We start from the raw sequence: 20,742 nt of genomic DNA, 5'->3' as shown, positions 1-20,742 counted from the left end.
CAGAAATGGTAAGTCTCGGGGGCAGTGGGTACCTTCAAGAGTTCTTCAGGGAGGTCTCCGCCATTGTTGATCCCTCGGTTCATGGACACAAATCGTTCGAAGGGGGGTTTGTCCCGGACGTTGGGATTGTGCAAGCTGGTGTTGAGCATGATGACAGAGAAGGACAGGACGTAGCAAGTGTCTGAACATGTGGGATGGGAGAGAAGAAGGACCATGATCCCTGGAGTGTGTAGGGTTCCACATCTGCCCTTTAGGGCATCAAGTGTCACTCTCTTCAAGAAGGCCTTTCTTAGCACCACATGAGGTACGTCTTGGGGCCAGGATTAGAAAGGCTAATTACTCCCTTTTCTATCCCAGTGTATGATTTACACCTGGTGAGATAACTGTATGACCTTGGGCAAGTCATTTCCCTTTCTGAGCTCCAGTTTCCTCATCAGAAAAAAGAGAATAATAAAACCTGCTCTGCCTGTCTTAAGGGGCTATTTGGGAGGAAAATGCTTTGAAAAATGATGGCTGGCATTGCTTAGGGTGGTGAGGCATTTCACACAAATGATTCCCTCTGAGTCTCCTGGCAAATGCAGGGAGTTTTCACATTGAGAAGCCCACATGCTGAAGAATAATCACAGCTGGCATTTCTATAGAATTTTAAGGTTAGCAAAGGTCTTTACAAATAACTGATTTAATAAAAACAACTAAAAAAATAAAATAAAAGCAATTAACATTTACAAAGCACTATGTGCCAGACACTCTGCTGAGAGTTTTACAGTAATATCTCTTTTGATTCTCATAACAACCATGGTGTGGTTATTTTACAGATGAGGAAACTGAGGCAAACAAAGGTTAAGAGGCTTGCCCAGAGTCACTACGTGGTGAGTGTCTGAGGCTGGATTTGCACTCAGGTCTTTCTCACTTCAGGTCCAGTTCTCTATCCCCTGTTTGAATTCAAATTACAGCTGTCACATCTGTCCCCTCCCCCTGCCCAGATTTAGTGAAGAATAAAATTCTTTTACCTGTGGACTGAAAGACGTCGGGGTTGCAGAGACAGTACCGGGCTGCAAAGGCCTCCATCATCCGGTCGATCTTCTGGGCCTCCCCAGGAAGCCTGAAGCTCCATAAAAATTGTCTGTTGGGAGCAGAAGAGGTCAGAGACTGGGGAGCTCCTGAGAGAGGATGAGTTTCTAACCCGCTGGAGCACTTGGGCTGCTGAAACTTCTGCCCCTCTCCCTACCTCCTTCCACCTCCCCCTTGACCTTCAAAGCCAACCTCAAAATCCATCCCTTCCATAAGCTCAGTTGGGCTTCAGTTTCCTCTTCTGTGAAACTGGGATCTTGGACTTGTAGGTGTCTAAATGCCCTTCCATCTCTGATGCTCTGACATTCTTTGTTCTAAAGGCCCTCTCAGCTCTCACAATCTATGATTTCTATTTTTTCCCAACTCTAACCCCCTCAAATTCTCTCCTTCTCCAGAATTCTTCCAGCTCTTAGAGTATGTCACTCACATAGCTAAGTGGTACCAGAGCGTACAGATGACTGGACTTGGAATCAGGAACACCTGAATTCAAATACAGCCTCAGATACTTACTAGTTGTATGACCCTGGACAAGTCACTTAACTTCTGTCTACTTCAGTTTCCTCATCCATAATATAGAGATATAAATATAGGCAGCAAACCACAGCACCTATATTCAAAAGTTGTGGTGAGGCTTAAATGAGATATTTGAAAAGTACTTGACCCAAAACCTAACACACAGTAGGTGCTTAATAAATGCTTGTTTCCTTCCTCCCTACTTTCTGGGGTTGTTGTGAGGCTAAAGTGAAACAATGTTTGCAAAATGCCTTGCAAACATTAAAGCGATATATATATTATATATGCACATATATGTCATATAAAATAATTGTTTATTATAGATTTATTTAGTTAAATTATATTAAATAAATGTTAAATATAATAAATATATATTAAAGAAATATTATTTAAATAGTATATATTATATAATTTTTGTATAATAATTATTTTTATCAATAAGTATGGAATGTATATATGGACATATACTTATTGTTAATAAGTATAAATATTATTTCCTGAATAGTGTATATACACATGTATGGGTATATGCTATTATTATTATCAATAAGGACAAATTTTATTTCTGAAATAAAGAGTATGTATATGTGGACATATATGCTATTCTTGTTGTTAAAAAATATAAATTTTCTAAGCAGTAGACAGAGTGTCTGGATTCAGAGGCTCTAGGTTCAAATCCTGTTTCTAACACTACCTATGTAACCTTGTAAGTCACTTGACCTCTCTTAGCATCAGTTTCCTCATCTGTCAAACAAAGGCAGCTGATCTAAATAGCTTCGAAGGTCCCTTTTATCTCTAGATCAATGAAGCTTTATTCTTTCTTCCTTGATTTTTCCTCTTAGTAAGACTTTTCTGCAGGGCAGGGCACTTCATGACCTTGCCCTCTTTGCCAGTAATAATTGGATCCATGATGTTCCATTTTTAAAAGACCCTTTTGTGACCCTGCTGCCCTGTATCATCTGCTGCCCTCTGGATCACACCGGGAGTTCTGGGCTCTCTCAACTGTTCTGTAGCATTGATAACCATTTTCTTCTGCTGTCTTGTCAAAACACAAAGCTCTGACTACCACTCCCATCTGTGTGTTGTCTCTCTCCGTTAGAATACCATCCCCTTGAAATCAGAGGTGCTTTGCTACTTATATTCATACCCCTGGTGCTTACTGTGGTCCTCGGTCCAGAGTAAGCGATTAGTCAATGTTTTTCATTTATTTAACCATTCCTTCATTCTCAGGCCACTCACCTCAGCGCCTGCACTAGGTGTAGGTTGGCAAATTCATGTAATTCCACAAAGGCCTGAAGGATCTTGAGGTTGAATGGATCCCTAGGGAAGGGGTGGAGGAAGAGAGAGGAGGGATCAGAGACTGCTCTCATTATTTACTCTTTCTGTTTATCATGTGTCTTCAGCTTGACATCTTTCCTAAATTCCCTGCAGATAGTGGGTCCTTAATAAATAAATGTTTAGTTAATTAAATTGAATTGAACCTCTATCCATAGGTGGATTAGTGGCTAGGGCACTGGATTTGGAGTCAGAAAGACCTGAGTTCAAATCCTGACTTTAGCTTAATCTCCCTCTGCCTCAGTTTCCTTCCTCTGTAAAGTACAAGGTTTGAAGGGCAGCTAGGTGGTGCAGTGGAGAGAGTACCAGCGCAGGAGTCAGGAGGATCTGAGTTCAAATCTCACCTCAGACACTTGACACTCACTAGCTGTGTGACCTTGGGCAAGTCACTTAACCCCAATGACCTCATCCTGGGCATCTCCAGTCATCCTGATGAATATCTGGACACTGGATTTAGATGACTTTGGAGGGAAAGTGAGGCTGGTGACCTGCACAGCCCTCCCTCACTCAAAACAAAGTCAAGTGCAAGTCATATCATTATTTCTCTGATGGCATGGTCTTCTTCGGCAACGAAGGACGAACACACAAGGTTTGAAATTGTTGGCCTCCCTTCTGGCTCTAAATCTATGATTCTATGATCTATGTTACAATAGGATGTAAGTTTCTCAAGGACAGGGACTGTTCCATTTTGTCTTTGTATCCTTAGCACCTAGTATAGTGCTTAACAAAAAGTTAATAAAGGCTTGTTGAATGGATGAATGAAGCATGTGATCATTTCTTTTGCTGGAAGAACTCCAGTGATAGAGATCACTACTTCTGGAAGAAGCTCATTACACCTTGGGACAGCTCTGAGGATTTGGAAATGTCTCTCTCATCCTACCTTGTACCTTTATCCTTAGGAAGCTTCCAATTGTTGGGGGCCAAGAAGCCCTGATGTAAACTAAAAAAAGATCCAGGTGTGTCCTTGACATCACTAAGAACTTGACATGTGATCTTGGCCAAGTCATGCCTCCCTATTCTTAGTCTCCCTATCTAGGAAATGAATCCCATCCCTGGGATTGATCACACATAGAAAGTTCTCCAATGGTTTAAATGTTGAATGCTCCATGGAGGTTTGGTTGCTGCTTTTCCCACTGAGCCTAAGGATTGCCAGTGGAGAAGAGAGACGTGCTTACCTCTCCCCCAGGTAGTCTCCGATGGCTGTCTTGTTCAGTCCCTCCCCCTTATAGAGAAACTGGGCGATTTCTTCTATATTGGAGGAGAGAAGTTTATGTTCAATAAGGTACTGGATCCCCTGTGGGCAGCAAAGAGAAGACAGTGAAAAGGGGGTAGTGACCAGCCATCTGTCCAGCAGTACCTGACATGGACCAGGAACCCTGCCAGAGAGCCAGTGAGGGTAGAGTATATACGGAACGCATCATCCCCACTCTTTCCAAGTTCCCAATTTAAAGAGTCAAGAGATCACTTTTGACAAGAGTGCAAGTATGGCAAACTCTGCCATACTTCATCTGTGTGATCCTAGCCCCCAGCACAGAATGTCCAACAGAGATGGTAGAGTTTCAGAGAGAAAAGAGTACCAGACTGGAAGTTAGGAGACCTGGGATCAAGTCTCAGCTCTGATGCTTAGTAGCTGCTGAAGCTGAACAATTTAATTTGCTTTTCTGAGACTCAGCTTTCCCCTTTGTAAAATAGGAATAATTGTACCATATACTTCACCTCTCAGGATTGTTATGGGGGCAATATTTGGTAAGAAATGAGAGCTGTTATTTGTTAATAATTAGTGAAATTATAAGCAGTTACCTCAAAATCATTTAACAATGATTCATCTAGTGTCAGGCACTATACCCGGTGCTGGGAATTCAAGTACAAAGGATAAAATGATCTCTCCTGATAGGGAATTCCCAACCTAATGGGGGAGAAGTGTGCATATAAAATTATAGATGTTGTAAAGATAATAAATTAAATTATAAAAAAGTGTAAATATAAAGGTCATAGATATCTATATAAACAATGTAATCAAATACAAGGTGGTTATAGGAGGGAGACCATTCCAGCATCGGGGATGGGAGGTGGCATATCATGAGTGAGAAAGAGAGAGAAAGCCAGTCTGGCTGGATCATTGAGCACAGGAGGGTTGGTGATGTCCACTAAGGCTGGAAAATAGATGGGTCAGATTGGATAGAACCTGAAAGGCTAATCAGAAGAGTGTTTGTTTTATCTGTGACTCATTAGAGCACCATAAAAGTGGTCCAGTATGGGAGTCACATGGTTAAAGAAAATTATTATGTAGAAATCAGACTGAAATATGGAGAAAGTGGAGGCAGGGAGATCAGCCAGGAAGCTATGACATCAATCTATCAAGAAGTGATGAGGGTCACAGATAGGGTACCAAGCTTAGAGTCTGAAAGACCCAGGTTCGGTTCCTGCCTTTGACTTGACTTGGATGTTTGAATCTGGGCAAGACAATCTGTGAGGCCCTAGGCAGTTCTCTGAGATTATAGATTATAGGGAAAGGGAGGACCTGTGCTGGTAGTAGTTTCCTCCCTGAGAGCTCCTTGTACCATGAAGTTACAATCCTAGACCAACCATTAAAAAAACAAGCTAGTTAGAATAAAAACAATATTATTTCATGGTTTTTGAGGATTGCCTGGGATAAAAAAACAAAACAAAACAACATTATCACCCCGCAGTCAAGTCAAACTGCTCCCACCCTTGGTCTTCTGAAAATATGTTGCTACTCAGTCCATACTGAAAAAGACTGCATGGAGGGTGTAGAGTGCCAAGCCAGGAGTCATCAAGACCTGAGTTCGAATTCCATCTCAGATGCTTGTTAACTGTGTGACCTTGGACAAGTCACTTAATTAATGTCTACTTCAGTTTCCTCATCCGTACAACCGAGGGTAATAATAGCACCTACCTTACAGGATTGTTGTGAGGGTCAAATTAGAGAATATTTATAAGGTGCTTAGCACAGAGCCTGGCATGTAGTAGGTGATATAAAAATGGTAGATATCATTATCACTATAAACTTTTCAGGGTGGAAAGATTGCCCAGATTTGTGCTCTGCTGGCATAGCCTCCGAGACACCAGGTTTGCTTTATGCTGTGATGCCCCAGCAGAGGAGGAGGAAGGCAAAGGAAGGGGAGAAGAGGGAGAAGAAAGCATGACTCTTTAATAGGATTGTCTTTATCCCAAGGAGCTCCAGAGCTCCTGCCTATACAAGCTCCTGGTCTTCAGGAAGCCCTAAGGAAAATATGAAGCATGATCACTAAAAAGCATGCGCATTTAGTTTAAAAAAAGGAATGTGCACATATATGTAGGTACCTAATGGGTATGTATACACTATATAGATGTGTGTATATATGTATATGTGCACATATATTTAGATACCTATATAAGTATATAAATACTATTTAAGTACATGTGTATATATGTATGCAAACACATATATAGATACATGTGTATATATAGGTACAACAATGTATATATACACTATATATACCATACTATATAGGTATGGTATACATATAGGTACCCAGATATATGTGTACATATACATACACACGTATATCTATCCATTCATTCATTCATCCATCCATCCATCTATCTATCTGTCAATCTGTCTGTCCATCCGTTCATCCGTCTATCTATCCATCCATCCATCTACCTATTATCTATCTATCTATTTATCTCCAAGTTAGCAGAAAGCTTGGCCCAAGACCAATATGTAAATTCCTGTCGATGCTGCGGGGAAAGTGAGGTAGGGAATTAAAGAATGAGTGGTTGGGAATTGGAAGGGGCAGAGTACATTGGAGTTTTCCAAATCAAACATTTGACCAACTCTCACATCCTCACTTGGACACTAATAAGTGTTTGAGGCAGGATTTGAACTTAGGTCTTCCTGACTCTAACTCCAGTGCTCTATGCACTGTGCCTCCTTGCTGCTTAAGTATTTGAACACCACTCTCCCAGCACTTTCTTGGCTACCAGGTTTCTGAGCATCTTTCATTTTACAGATGAAGGAGCAGGTCTAAAGAGGTGACATGATTTGATCAGGGTCAGACAGGTAGGCAGCAACAGAGCAGAGGCAGAATCTTGACCTCAGGTAGTCCTCAGCCAGGGGATGAAAGCAGACCCAACTGAGGCCCCAGGCCAATAGCAGAACTGGGCTGCTCTGGGCAGAGGCAGAGGGAGCTGTCCTCTGACCTCAGATCTCAACATCTTCTCAGAGACCTGCGACCTGAGCTCTGTGGACTAGCTCCATCTCTGAGGGTCAGCTCAGCCTTCTCAAGATCGACTGTCCCACCTCTCACCAGTCTCCCAGAATCTACCTGCAATTTCTTTCTTCTCCTTCCTTCCTCCTTCTGGGGGCTTTTCTAGACTAGCTACCAGATGGAAGGGGATGTGGTCACCAAATCAGCCTTTATGTGAGCTCGAAATGCAGCATCTGGGGTCCTTGGGGCAAGGGGACAGAGAACTCTAGAGGCAACCACAAAGTCTGGAGCAAGGCAGAAATTTCCGGGATTCTAGTGCTACTGTTCCAATCGCCTTCAGACTTCATGGAGGTGGTTTGTGGTTTCTTCTTTCCTGGCTTGCCTGTCAGGGCTGGGGGAAGAGGGGCCATGAATAGATGTGGCCCAAGGAGAAAGAAAGTGTCTTTTCATTAAACGTGCCATTGGCACAGTTGGTGTAAGGGGAGGGAGAAGGGGAGAGCAGCTGTGACTCTGCAGAAGCATCATGATACTAGGGAAAGAGATCTCTCTAAGGAGACAGAGGACCTGAGCTGAATTGCAGCCACTTGCTGCCCTTTTGGTCTTGGACAAGTTACTTCACATCTCTAGACCTCAGTTTGCCCCTCTGTCAGATGGGGAGGTCAGGCTAGTCTCTAAGGTCTCTTTCAGCCTGGAATTCGTGATTCATAATGTGAGATCCCCTACCTGTGTAACCTTAGACAAGTCACCTGTCTGGGTCTCAGTTTCCCCATCTGTCAAATGGGGAGGTTAGACTAGATGGCCTCTAAGGTCCCTTTCAGTTCCAAATCCAGGATTTTATGATCTTTAAAATGGAAATAATAAACTTTCCACTCCCTGCCTCAAAGGACTACTCTGAGGAAAGTCCATTGCAGGCTTTAGAAAGTTCCAGAGGAATCGTGACTATCTTTCTTACACAGATTATTTGGGGAAATCTGTGATTTCATCCATGGGGCACAGATTGCAGCTCTCCAAGGTTGTGGATGGTTTGGGGGAGTTGTCCCCCTCCCCCCACTGGGGCTAACATTGGGGGTGAGTCATACAGACTTGGAGACCATAACCTGGCTCTCTTTGAAGTGTCTCTTACCCCTCAGAAGCCCAGAAGGCATTTTAATCCCATGATGACGCCATCAAGGGAGGAATAGAAAAATCATTTTTGTTATTGTTATTTTGAGAAACTGAGGCGCTGTAGAAAAGAAGCTGGCCTTGGATGCTCCAGGAAATACTCTAGGATAGGAAATTGCAGATGAATTATGTAGAGCTTACGATGTGCCAGGTTCTAGGCTAAGCACTTTGCAAGAAACGTCTCACAACCATCCTGGGAGATCGATTCTATTATTATCACCATTTTACAGATAAGAACACTGAGGCAAAAAGAGAAGTGACTTACCCAGGGTCACAAAGCTACTAAGTACCTGTGGATGGATTTGAACTCAGGTTTTCCTGACTCCTGACCCAGCATGTACTCTGTCTGCTTCTAGACCTAGCCACCAGTCAATCTACATCAATGGAAGGAGTTTTCCCATTTGTTCCACAAACTGATGAAACCAAGGTCTTAACCCCTGTTCCCCCAATCACACACCACCAAAAATTTATTGCTCTTGGCCTATCCTTCTGAGAATTTACCTAATCTATTGTGGATTGCTTTCCCTACTTTCTATACTTGCCCAATATGGAAACTGATCCATGGGCCTCTGGATGGCAGAGCCTAAATTCTCCCAGACTATAGAGATTTTCTTCCTCCTGAGCTTCGCTAGACAGCTCCCAGAGATAGAACCAAACTTATCGGTAGCCCCCCAACCTTTACCTTGCTGGGGTCCATGTTGAATTTCTTCTTGCCGACACATAGGTCTTTCTCCTTCTGGGCCTGGCGACTGGAAGCAGAACAGGGAACAGTCAGACTTTCAGCCCAGGCCAGGCCCCCTCCTCCTCTGCTGCAGAATCCTCCTTCCAGGCCTTTGCCTTCAGGGATGCTCCTCTCTGGCTCAGTATGACTTCTCCTCTGTGGATGTTGGCTCCCTCTTTCCTTCCTTCCTCTCCTATTCCTTTCTGGAGGGACAGCTGAGCATCTGCCTCTTTCAGGGTGGGCTTCCTTTCTGGTTCTGGTGTCAAGGTTCTCTGCTGGTCTGTACTGGCCCCTGGGATCCCAGTGCTGGTATGCAGCCCTGGGCTTGTGGTCCCCCTTGACCCTCATAGGAAGGTGATGCCACACCTTTTCCTCTGTTCTCTGCAATGTCACCAGTCCCCTACTCCAAACTATTTTCCCCCAGGAGAAATAAAAACAAATCTAGTTCCTAATCTATGTGAGAACTGTTATAACATGCAAGCCTCAAAGTTCTGCTCATACCTGCCCACTCCCCTCCCCCTCTCACCTCTGCTGTGCATGCTCAAAGCACTCAATCTGAGCAAACACTTCTGCGATTTCATCCTTTATCTTCTGCAGGGGTAGGGACAGGCCACCCAGAAGAGACCAAGGCAAAGAGGAAAGATTGCAATTAGATAGTGGCTAGAGAGGAAGTTGTGTCTCTAACTGGGAGGACCAAGGAGTCAGCCTGCCATTGAGTTAACCCCTCCCAGAGACCCCAGTGGTTCCCAGGGCAGCTTTGCCCTTTCTGCTTCTTCAGTCTAGTTATACATTAATCCCCATCCACACGTATTTAGCCCCAGCCGTACTGGTCTACTTTGGACATGATGCCCAGTTTCCCAACTCCATGACTTTGTACTGGCTGTCCCTCATACCTGGAGCATTCTTTCTTTTCACCTCTGTCTTTTGGAATGTTTCTTTTAATATTCAGTTCTAGTGCCACCTTCTGGTGAAGCAATTGTAACCCTACAATAAACTCTCCAGCTGCTCCTGCCTTCTCCTATGCTATATTATATTCATTTTTATATATTTGGCATATATTTCTACATATTCATGTTCTCTACCTTTCCCTCCCCCTTAGAATATTAACTCCCATATAAAATGGCAGGAATAATTTTACTTTTATCTTTGAATCCTCAGTATCTAAGTTCCTGGTATACAGTAGGTATACCTGGTATACAGTAGGTATATCTGGTATACAGTACTCAATAAATGTTTGCTGATAGGTTTGATCCAACCTCATCCAGGACTAAGACTGAAGGGAAGAGTTTGAGGGATGCCAATATACTAGATAATAAGAACTTTCCAAGTTATTTTGGTTTCCATCTTCACAGCACCCCTGAGTGCATTGAAGGCATGGGGGACAGCCTAGGCAAAGGTGTGCAGTTGGGAAAGTAGGTCAGTATGACTGGACTGAAAATGTGTGATGATGTACAATCAAGGAAGATCCTTCTGTAATCCATCCATCAAAGGTTTGAGTCCTATACCTTCAGGAGAAACCCAGTGGCAAAGAGGATTCTCTCCCATTGGGTAGAGACCTGAATTAGGAACCCGAAATAAGGGATTACTTTCAGAGGTACTGGAAAGGAAGGCAAGCAAGCTTTCTCCCAATGTCTTTCCAGAGGGTGACCAGGAGTGTTTCTGGCTCATTCAGAAAAACAGCTCCTGCCTGGGAAACAGGTTTCAGCCACAAGGTGCTGATTCTATGCCTTCTGGGATCTAAGAGTTGGAAAAGACTTCAGAGAATGAACTGGAATGCCCACTTCAACATCCCTGTCAAAAGATCATCAAACTTCTACTTGTCAACCTCCAGTGATGGGAAGCTCACTACTAAACCAGGCATTACACTGGAAAAGCCCAAATTAGTGGCGGATTTTTACTGACAATGAGCAGACATTTGCTTCTATGATGTGATGGGCTTCTGAGCTATGAAGCAGGTGGGCTTGGCTAAAGCCTCTGAGGGAGGCTATGGGTCACATCTGGCTGGTCACCAGCCAGTGGCTGGCCCCTGGGTAGGGACAGGGCCACATACCTGAATGTCTTCCAGAAGCTGTTTCCTATGGCACTGGATAGTCTGGAGCTCCTCAACTTCAATCTGACTCAGCTCTGGTGGATCTGAAAATGGAGAAAGACTGGTAGAATATAGGCAGAGGGAGGCTAGAGAGGGCTCATGCCCTGGAGAGCTGATTGTTAAATTTCAGTGTGAGCATTTACCTCAGAAATTGGCAAATGCTGCAACCAAGGGCTTGATTTCTTGTTTGGTTGATTATCTCTATACTTAACGAAAGTGACAGAGAGAAAATGATAATAATAGTGATAAAATGATAATCATGCAAGTTAAACCTAATGCGATATGCATTTATTTGCACAGTTCTGGGTGTATGGATCATGCAAATCATAGATCTAGACCTAGAAGGGATTTCACAGGCCATCTGCTTTAATCCTTTGCTTTGTAAATGAGTAAACTGAGTCCCAGGGAAGGGAAGTGACCTGTAGACAATAAGAATCAGAGTTTGGGTTTGAACAAGTGTTCTGTTAATCCAGATAGATTCCTAAACTTGGAGTCCAGAAAGACCTGGGTTAAAATCCCACCTGAGGTTCTTACTGACTATGGGTAAGTCACTGTACTTTATTCCATCGCAGAATGGGAATAATGATAGCACCTACCTCATAGGGTTATTGTGAGAACCAAATGAGGTGATGTCCATAAATCACTTTGCAAATTTAAAGAGCTAGAAAAATGCTTGATATCAGAGATCATAGATCATTAGAACCTCAAGGACCTTAAAGAGCAATTAGTTCAACGCCAGTCATGGGTAAACTGAGATACAGAAATGGATTATCCCAGGTCACATAGAGTTGACTTTTAATCTTACGTCTTTGTCTCTTGGTTTAGGACTCTTTCTGCCATTCCTCTGTGTCTGAGAGGATTCCCCCCAACCCCAGCTTGGGTGTTAGTCTCCCTTCTTCCCTATCAGTGGTCCCATTGATAGATCTGTTGGGTAGCAAAATTTGGAAAGAGTCAACTATTTTCCTGGACTCTTGATAGTATGATTACCCCTAATGTTCATCTCAGATGTTTCATTGTGCCTGGGAGATCCCCTAAGATTCTCAAAAAATTTATTCTCACAGCCTATTCTGGCACATCCTACCAAGAGGTCAAGGCTCTGAGTGTGAGTCCTGAGTGTGGGTTCTATGGGCTGTGTATCTCCCAAATATACACCTGATTCAGTTCAGTTGGGTTTGTCACAGGAGAGCTGGCCACTGGCAGAAGAATTACTTTGGCATTAAGAACAAAGCTAAATGCTGGGCTGAGGTCTATGACAACTAGAGGGAGGATCCACATTATTGAAACTGTGCAACTTTTGAAATATCAAAGAAAAGATTGTGAATCTCCTATTTGTTAAGAACGGTGATTAATAATGCTAGAGAGACATAGCATAGTGAATAGAGAGCTAGCCTCAAAATCGGAAAGACCTGAGTTCAAGTGCCGACATTGACACAGGCTGATTGTGTGACCCTGGGAAAGTCACTTAACTTCTTAGTACTACAGACAATTCTCAAAGGCTATGAGTTTCAAAGGAGTTGTCAACTTGTATTTGTAGAGGGAGTTTTATTACCAGGGAGTCTCCTATATGATTGGAATCACAGTCACAGGCTCTGTGCCTATCCTAATAATCCTGGTAATGACAAATGCCCACACAGACCTCAGAACAACCTGGCAAACTCAACCAATGAATTGTTGAACTCAATCAAACTCCACCTCAACCAAAACTAGACCATTATCACAGATCAAACTATTGCTCACAATAGCCCCAAGCAACATTGATTGTTAAAATTTAAGAATCATTGTTTTCATAGATATTACTTTGCCAAATACTCATTATCTCCGAGCAACGTGGAATGAAGAGATTTCAAAATAGAGGGATCTGGGGGAGATCAAGATTGCATGGAAAGAGGATTATATGCTCATTAACCCTGCTGCTGGTCTCCTTATTGGAGCTGTCCAGTGAATTTTTTGGTGAGTCATCTACTTAACCCAGGATAAACTGACATCCTAATGCCTTAATTCAACTACAAAAAAAAAAAGTTTTTGTTCACTTGTGCATTCGTCTATAGAACCTTAAAAATAAAGGAATACTAATGGAAACAACTTGATCCAGGACTGCTTTTATTTGAGTTGTAGTTAAAAAAAGATCTTAGGATTATAAGATCACAGTTTAAAAGCTGGAAATGTCTTCAAAGGACATCTAGTCCAATCACCTCATTTGTAAATGAATTATTATAAATTTTTGTCATTATAAATACATTTTGTAAATGAAATTCTGGTAGTTGAGTGATGTGTTCAAGGTTTTTCAGGTAGTAAATTTGAACCCAGATGCTGTGACTCCAAAGCCAGTGATTTTTCCATTAGCACAAGAAAATAATAATGACAACAAAACAACAATAAGCTGTCATATAGTACTTAAAGCTTTGCAAATTGCTTCACCTATTTTATTTTAATGAAGATAGGTGCTATTATTTTCCCATGTCATAGATAAGGAAAGTGAGACTCAGAGACTGTAACTAACTTGTTCCAGATCGCACATTTGCTGGTAGGTGGCCCCCACTGGCACATATTGATCTAGGGCTGATCTAAGGAGAGGGGATCATGGTAAGGAGTTAAGGTGCTAACCACTGATCTTTACCCAGAAGAAAGGAAGCCGTTTGCTTTCCTGGCTGGTGACAGTGAATAGCCCTTGTGCACAAAATAATCAGGTTTCAAGTCCTATCTCTGACATAGACTGGTCCTGTGAACCTGAGCAAGTTACATAGCCCTCACTTCCCTGGGCAATTCCTTAAGGCTGTAAGTTTCTGAGAAGGTGCCCACCTGCATGGGTAGAGAATGTTTTCTCATAAGGGAATGACTTATGTCAAAGAAATCACAAAGTTATGCTTTAAGTCTAGTTATCACCAAGACTTAGTGGAACATTGCTCATGATAGCCAATAAAAGGTGGTCTCTTATTCAAAGGGAGCAGATTAGATAAGAGGAGGAATATATCAAGAACATACACTCATATGGGGAAATTCATCAGCCAACGGTGGAAGCACCAGAATCACAGGGTCTGAATTTGAGATTTGAGCTGAACAATCTGAGTTCAAATCCTAACTCTGCTACCTGTCACCTGAGGGACTTTGAAAAAGTCACTTCTCTGGGCCTCAGTTTCCCCATCTGTGAAATGAGGTGTTCAGATTGTATAAACTCTAAAGTCCATCCCAGCTCTGGATCTAGGGTCTAATGATTGATCCCATCTTCCCTAGGGGAAGGACCATAACCCATACTGTGATAGGAGAGTGCTATAGACCACCTAGTCAAAAGAAAGCAATGAATGATGAGTCTGAGAAGTACATCAGCTTGGCATGGTAGGCATGATATAGGATTGATGGGGACTTCAACTCTCCAGACATTTGCTGAATCTCTCACTATGAACACTGAAGTTGTTTGATTGGCCTTAATGGCGAGTTCATTCTTCAGAAGGTAAAGGAAATAACAGTTGAATTACTTTTATGGGCCTTATTCTGACCACAAATTAGGAACAGGTAAGCTTGCAAGGGAGTGGCTTCTCCATTTTAGAGTTTGGGCAGGTAATAAAGAGGAATCTGGCTATAGTGTGACACTCAAATTTTGGGGGAAAAAAAGATTCCAAAAGAATTCTATGGCCTAAAATTTGATGGTGGAAGTTAACTCAAGACAAATAGAAGGCTCTCAAAGAACAAAATCCTGATGACACAAACAGAAATAAAACCAAGGAAGGGAAGGGTGAGCTGTCCAATGAAATGGATGAGATAGCAAAGAGAAGTCATTGATAAACTAATATGAAACAGAGAGAGAGAGAGAGAGAGAGAGAGAGAGAGAGAGAGAGAGAGAGAGAGAGAGAGAGGGAGCAGATAGAAAGGGTAGATAATGGAGAAAGAATACAAAAGAGTGACATTATCCTGGAAAAATAGTATCTGGAGTGCTAACATTCTGCACAGTCTGAGGCTACTGATGGAATATAAGCCTCTGGAAGGAAGGTGCTGCCCCATTTTCTATCTCCAGTGCCTTGCACAGAGTAAGTGGTTGGTGAACTGAACAGAATTGATGAAAGGTAAGGGAAGAGAAAGGACATTTTTTAAAGTGGTGTGGAGCAGTAAATGGAAGATCAAAGAAGAAATAGAACTGCTACTTGTGGGTGTGCTAGATGATGATAAGTTAGAACCACTCAACTCTCAATTTGTTTCTGTTTTCTCTACCAAGGGGAACAATCGTCAAACTGGTAAAGACAGAACAAAAATAGGTAATGAGGAATTGAAACTCAAGATAAGTGAGGAAGCAGTAAGAGATCTCCAAGCTACACTTAGGGAGTTTACATGAGCAGACTTAGAAAATTACAAATTACCATTACATATGTTGTATTTTTTTTTATATAAAATCCTCATAGGTGACTGCCAAGCTGCTCTTGGTGGCCTTCAAAATAAGTGGCAAATAGTAGAGGTGGCCTAGGGCTATAGACAGACAAATGTTAGAGTCCTTATCTTAAAGGATTAATGGTAATAAAGACAAGTAAACTTGAGTTTAATTCCTGAAAAAAATTTAGACATGTAATGAAAAGCCTGGTTGTAGTGATGATCACTGAAAGCCAGCATGGGTTCATGATGACAGGTGATGCAGACTAACCTCATTTCCTTTTGTGACAGGGTTACCTGACTAGGTAAGGCAGATGGTACACCTGAATTCCAATATGATGCTTAACTAGGACTCTGAAACTATTCTCATGGACAAAATAAAGACCTGTGAGCTTGCTGTGGAGGTAGCATAGTGCAGCTGATCCTAGAGTTGGTTCCAGCATCTCCTAGTTGTGTGACCATGGGCATATTTCAGAATCTCAGTTTTCTTATACATAATCCCACTGGATGTTCTCAATGTGAGATAAGTGCTATTATCATACCGCATGGTTTTTGCTTTGACCAGACTTGTCATTCCATCCATCTAGGGAGCTGGTTGGGAACTTTCTCTTTCAACAATGAAGATTAGCACGCCCCCCCCCAAAAAAAAGGCTCCCAGAGGGTTGTTTGGGGCTTGAGGAAGTTAAGAGGCTTGCCCAGGGTCATACAGCTAGCATAGATCATTCGTGGGAATTGAACCCAGGTCTTCTGCAGTGATGTCAGATGCTCACTGCAACATTTAACAAAATTAATAAAAGTACAATGCAACATGGATAATGTTAATTTATGGTTTTCTAAGTCAATATGCCCAAAGAAGTCTGTTTCTAGTCGCCCCCATTGTTTCTAGAGTCCAAGGTCAGCTCTATATCCACTAGGCATCCTTCCTCTACCTTGACTGAGGAAACTGGAGCTTAGAGGCTCAGTGACTTGTCCAGGGACACGCAGATTGAGATTTAAATCTATCGCTTCCTGACTCCAGATCCAGTGATCTCCCCATTGTGCCAACTGTCGTCTGAACTGTCCAACTGAACAATAAAGGGCTGTACAAATTTGGATGCATTTGCAGCTTTATCTTGTCCCTCTGTGAAGCAGCTTAACATGCAGGATAGAGCACTGAGCTTGGTGTAGGACAGGATGTGGGTGTTAATCCTGCCTATGACATTTCATAAAGATGTAGCCCTGGACAGGCTCCTTAACCTCAGCTTTCTTCTCTATAAAATGGGGGAAATAATTCTTGCTCGACATGCTTCATGTGGTTCAAAGTGAGGAGATAATGCCTAGAAGGTTCTTTGTACACCTTACAGGTCTCTATAGATGCTAGCTATCGTTATTCAATGCAAGTAATCCACACTCAAAAAACCCCAAAACAAAACTCAAAATAAACTCTGGGCTTCCCTTAGTGCTGAGAAAGGAGAAGAGAGGCAGAGAGGGCATTATCAGGATCACTTGAGTTTGGATAGTGCTTTGCCAAATACTTTCCCCCTGACAGCCTTGGGAGGTCATGGATTATTAACCCTACTTTACAGATTAGAATCTGAGGCTCAGAGAAACACCCAGCTCCTAAATATCAGAGGGTCCTTTGAGTTTTGCCAGGTAAGTGGCAATTCTAGACTACTAGTTCCTTGGGCTATCCCTTGTTCTTGGCACAGTGCCCATCACATAGTAGGAGCTGAAAGAAAGTCTTGTTGACTTGAACATGATAAAGTGCTGGGTGAGAGTTAGTTTTCAAATCCAGCTTCTGATACTTATCGTCTGAGCAATGGTGGCCAAGTTATTTCGCCTCTCTGAGCCTCACTTTCCTCATCTGAAAAATGGGGGTGGTGGATATAGTGCTTAGCTCATTTGCATAGTTATCATTCATTCAGTCTCCCCAGCTGTCATTGTCATCTTCGGTGTCAGCACCACCCTAGCGATCCGGGCGCTCCAGGCGTCCAGTCCTTGAAACTGCTTCCGTTTTTTTCCTTCCTCTTTCCCATCAATATTTTTAGAAATCATTTAGTGTGCAAGACCAGCTTTCAGGACAGCTGGAGTCACTTCTCCTTTCCCGGACAGAGACGCTCATAACCCCATGGGCGGGGTGATGCCCCCGAGAGGGGGCAGATGTTTCCAGAGGAGCAGGACCCTGGAGGGGCGGGGGACTGGAAAATGAGGCAGTCTCTCAGCAAGCAGAGGCAGCTGCTCACTGAGCAAACCTGCCTGGTTTGTGGGTGTACACCACTCGCTCACACCAACCAGCGGCTTCCTCTACTCGCCAGGTCTGGGCTGCTTGGTGGAGCTAGCTTCGCTTACCGCCCAGCGCCAGGCTCCTTTTAGGTCACTTCTAAACAATTCTCTGTGGTAGGGTTGTCTATCTCACCAGCGGATCCCCTTACCTTCCTGTTAGTAGGGGGAAGGGAGGCTGAGCCCCAGAAATTTTTGAGAGATGATAAGAAGGCAGTCAGCTGAGGAGAATGAAAACAATGATGGATTTGGAATCCAGAGACCTAGGTATGAATGCCTTGTCTGGGGCTCGCTAGCTGTGTGACCTTGAATCAAATGACCTTGAATCAAATAACCTCTCTAGATCTCAGTTTCCTTGATACAAAATGAAGAAATCAGTGCATACTTTTTAAACCTAAGGGGAATGAAGAGGGTCTTGAAGATATCCTTAGGCTTTTACTTTACCGATTATTACAGGATCGTAGATTTAGAAGAAAAGAGACTTAAGAGATAATATAGTCTAACCTTTATGTTTGACAGATGAGGAAACAGAGTCCCAGAACAACTTGCTCATTGGCTGAGTATCTAGGAATAGGTGGAAGTGGGATTTGTAAAAGTGAAAGTGGGATTTGGAGTCAGAAGATAGGGGTTTGAATTTTAATTCTACTGCATACTAGTTGTCTACCTCTGCACAGGTCACTGGCCCTCCTCGAACCTCAGTTTCCTCATGGAAGCAAGAATGCCTATTTCCCCTTCATCAGGAAGCTATTGCCATGAAAACACCCTTGAAATCCTGAAATCCTGGGGTGGGGGGAAGGAAATGGGAGCTCTTCCACTGTAGGAATTAGATTTCTTCCCTGAAATTTTCCCTTCAGTGTGTCTGTGATGTGGATGGATCCTGGACCCTCAGAGACTGTCTTAGTGGACTGCCACTTCTAGCAGGTCTTACCTAGCTATCAAAGGCCTCCAGCTGGATTTTAAGTGTGCCAAGACCAACCTATGGAGACTCATTTCCACCAGACATTCCACCTTTAGATACCATAATGAAATTTTTTATCAGGAAGAAGATGGGTTAAGGGACTGTATGACATAGGTCAGTGGCCCACTTTTAAGTTCTGGGTCCTGAACTGACCCTGGGTTATAGAGAGTTGTCCATGAGGTGGCCCTGAGAGAGCCTCCAGACTAGACTTCCTATGTATTAGTGAGATTAGTGAGATTTAGGGACAACCTACTCCCATCTCCAAGCTGAGCTACTTGTTTATATAAGACATGCCTTTGAGATGGGTCAACTACTGTCATAAGATTTAAAGAGGGCCCCTAGGAACAATCTGATCTAATCTCTCTTGAGGCTCATGAGGGAAACTGAGGCTCAGAGGCAGAAGGACTGGTCTAAGGTTGCACAAATAGCCAAGCTGTAAGTCAAACCCAGGTCAAAGGCTCATGGACCTAGAGATGAAAGAGACTTCAGAAGCCATCAAATAATTGATCAATCAACAAGCACCTATAAATTGCTTACTATGAACCAGGCACTGAATTAGTTTCTGGGGATACTAAGACAAAAAGGAAATAGTCAAGCAGCTTACATTCAAATAGGGGAGCAATATATTAACATAGAAATACATATATAAAATAAACACAAGATCATTTTGGGGAAAGAAGATACTAGTGGTCTAGGCCAATGTGTTCATTTTATGGATGCAAATTAATCTATAAAATGAGGCCCAAGGTACAAGCGAAATCCAGGACTGAGAAGGGAGTAAGTGACAGGTTTAGCTTTTCTAATTCCTTATCCAATGCCCTTTACACTGAACCAGACTTCCTCTCTTCATCCCCAGTGGAGTGTAAGGTTCATCCTACCAGGAGGAAAGGAGCACAGGGATTTGTACTCTCTTTTAATGAAGCAATATCATTTGTTCCACCTCATTGCTTTAGGGTGGGGCCTGGGCCTTAAGCCCTGCCAAAGTATTATGTTGTTTTTTTTAAGATCAGAGCATCTTAGGGATGGGAGCCCAGGTAGTTACTGAATCACACAAACACAATTCATAACTTGCATCCTGAAAGGGAAAAGATGATTTCCAGACTCCCTGCTGTCTTCCAACTCCCTACCACCTGTATCCATAGGACAAAGAAATTCTGGGATATCTTCAAGAAGGAAAAAGGTTTTAAGGTCCCTCCCAGCTGATGTTCCCTGTTCTAAGGCTTCTCCTAATTCTCAATTCTATGCTATCTACTATGCTCAAAACAAATGGTGACAAGTATCTTGCACACATAAAGACCTAAATAACTATTTAAAGACTACATGAAAGAATGAATTCATGGTCCCTTTCCTCCTTTCCTGCCCTCACAGTGATGACTCCTAATCACAGAAGCTCAGTGGTAGAAGGCATCTCTTTGGAGAGATCTGGTTCAATATGAACTTTCCCAGGAATCCCGTCTGTGATATCCCTCATAAGTGGTACTTCTGTCTCTCCTTGAAGATCCCCAGTGATGTGGAGCTCACTAAATTTCCCTTTGGCCCAGCTCTGAGTTTTAGGAAGTTTTTTCTTACATCAGATTGCAGTCTGTCTGTCTCCTCATTGCTCCTGATTCTTCCTCTGGGGCTAAGCTGGCTATAAAGTGCCCATAGGTAGAGGAGAGAAAAGTTGGATGGACCATTTCTCACAGTGAAATGCTCCTCCTGGCTACCCAGCTCTGGGTTGGAGTAGGACATTCTTCTGTCTTTTATAGGATCTTTTATAGGATCATGAGATTTAATTATTTTAGTGATGAGGAAATTGAGTGATTTGCCCAGAGCACAGCTCTATTCTTCACTGTTTTCCTTCTCCTCAGTTTCTCTAATACCCACTTTTCTGAATTTGCCCTGCCCCAGGAGACTTACCTGGGTGACACAAAGTCATGCTGAGCCCTCAGAAGGAGGGCAGATCCCCTCCTGCCTGCTTCTGCCTTCTCCTGTGCCTCTGCTTGACCTGGCTGTCCCTGTCCCCCGTGATGGTAGCCTCTATGTCTCTCTGACACAGAAGATGTGTCATCTGGGGTGGAACATG

The 20,742-nt window shown here is 42.9% G+C and overlaps 1 protein-coding gene across 1 annotated transcript in view; it reads right to left on the bottom strand.

The window, feature by feature from the left end:
• CYTH4 (cytohesin 4) overlaps positions 1–20,742 on the bottom strand; it is a 40,488-nt gene extending 19,746 nt beyond the window's left edge. Inside the window, exons 1-8 of the mRNA XM_072655972.1 lie at positions 20,577–20,742; positions 11,066–11,148; positions 9,542–9,606; positions 8,977–9,043; positions 4,095–4,213; positions 2,824–2,904; positions 1,011–1,123; positions 33–181 (exon numbers count right to left, since the gene is read on the bottom strand). Of these exons, the coding sequence (XP_072512073.1) occupies positions 33–181; positions 1,011–1,123; positions 2,824–2,904; positions 4,095–4,213; positions 8,977–9,043; positions 9,542–9,606; positions 11,066–11,148; positions 20,577–20,595 (696 nt within the window). The 5' untranslated portion in view covers positions 20,596–20,742. The remainder of the gene's footprint in view (positions 1–32; positions 182–1,010; positions 1,124–2,823; positions 2,905–4,094; positions 4,214–8,976; positions 9,044–9,541; positions 9,607–11,065; positions 11,149–20,576) is intronic.

Source organism: Notamacropus eugenii, chromosome 3 (assembly GCF_028372415.1).
Source record: "Notamacropus eugenii isolate mMacEug1 chromosome 3, mMacEug1.pri_v2, whole genome shotgun sequence".
In the NCBI taxonomy this organism is placed as follows: Eukaryota; Metazoa; Chordata; class Mammalia; order Diprotodontia; family Macropodidae; genus Notamacropus; species Notamacropus eugenii.
Note: the sequence above shows the minus strand (reverse complement) of the source record. Positions and strands in the feature narration are given on the sequence as shown.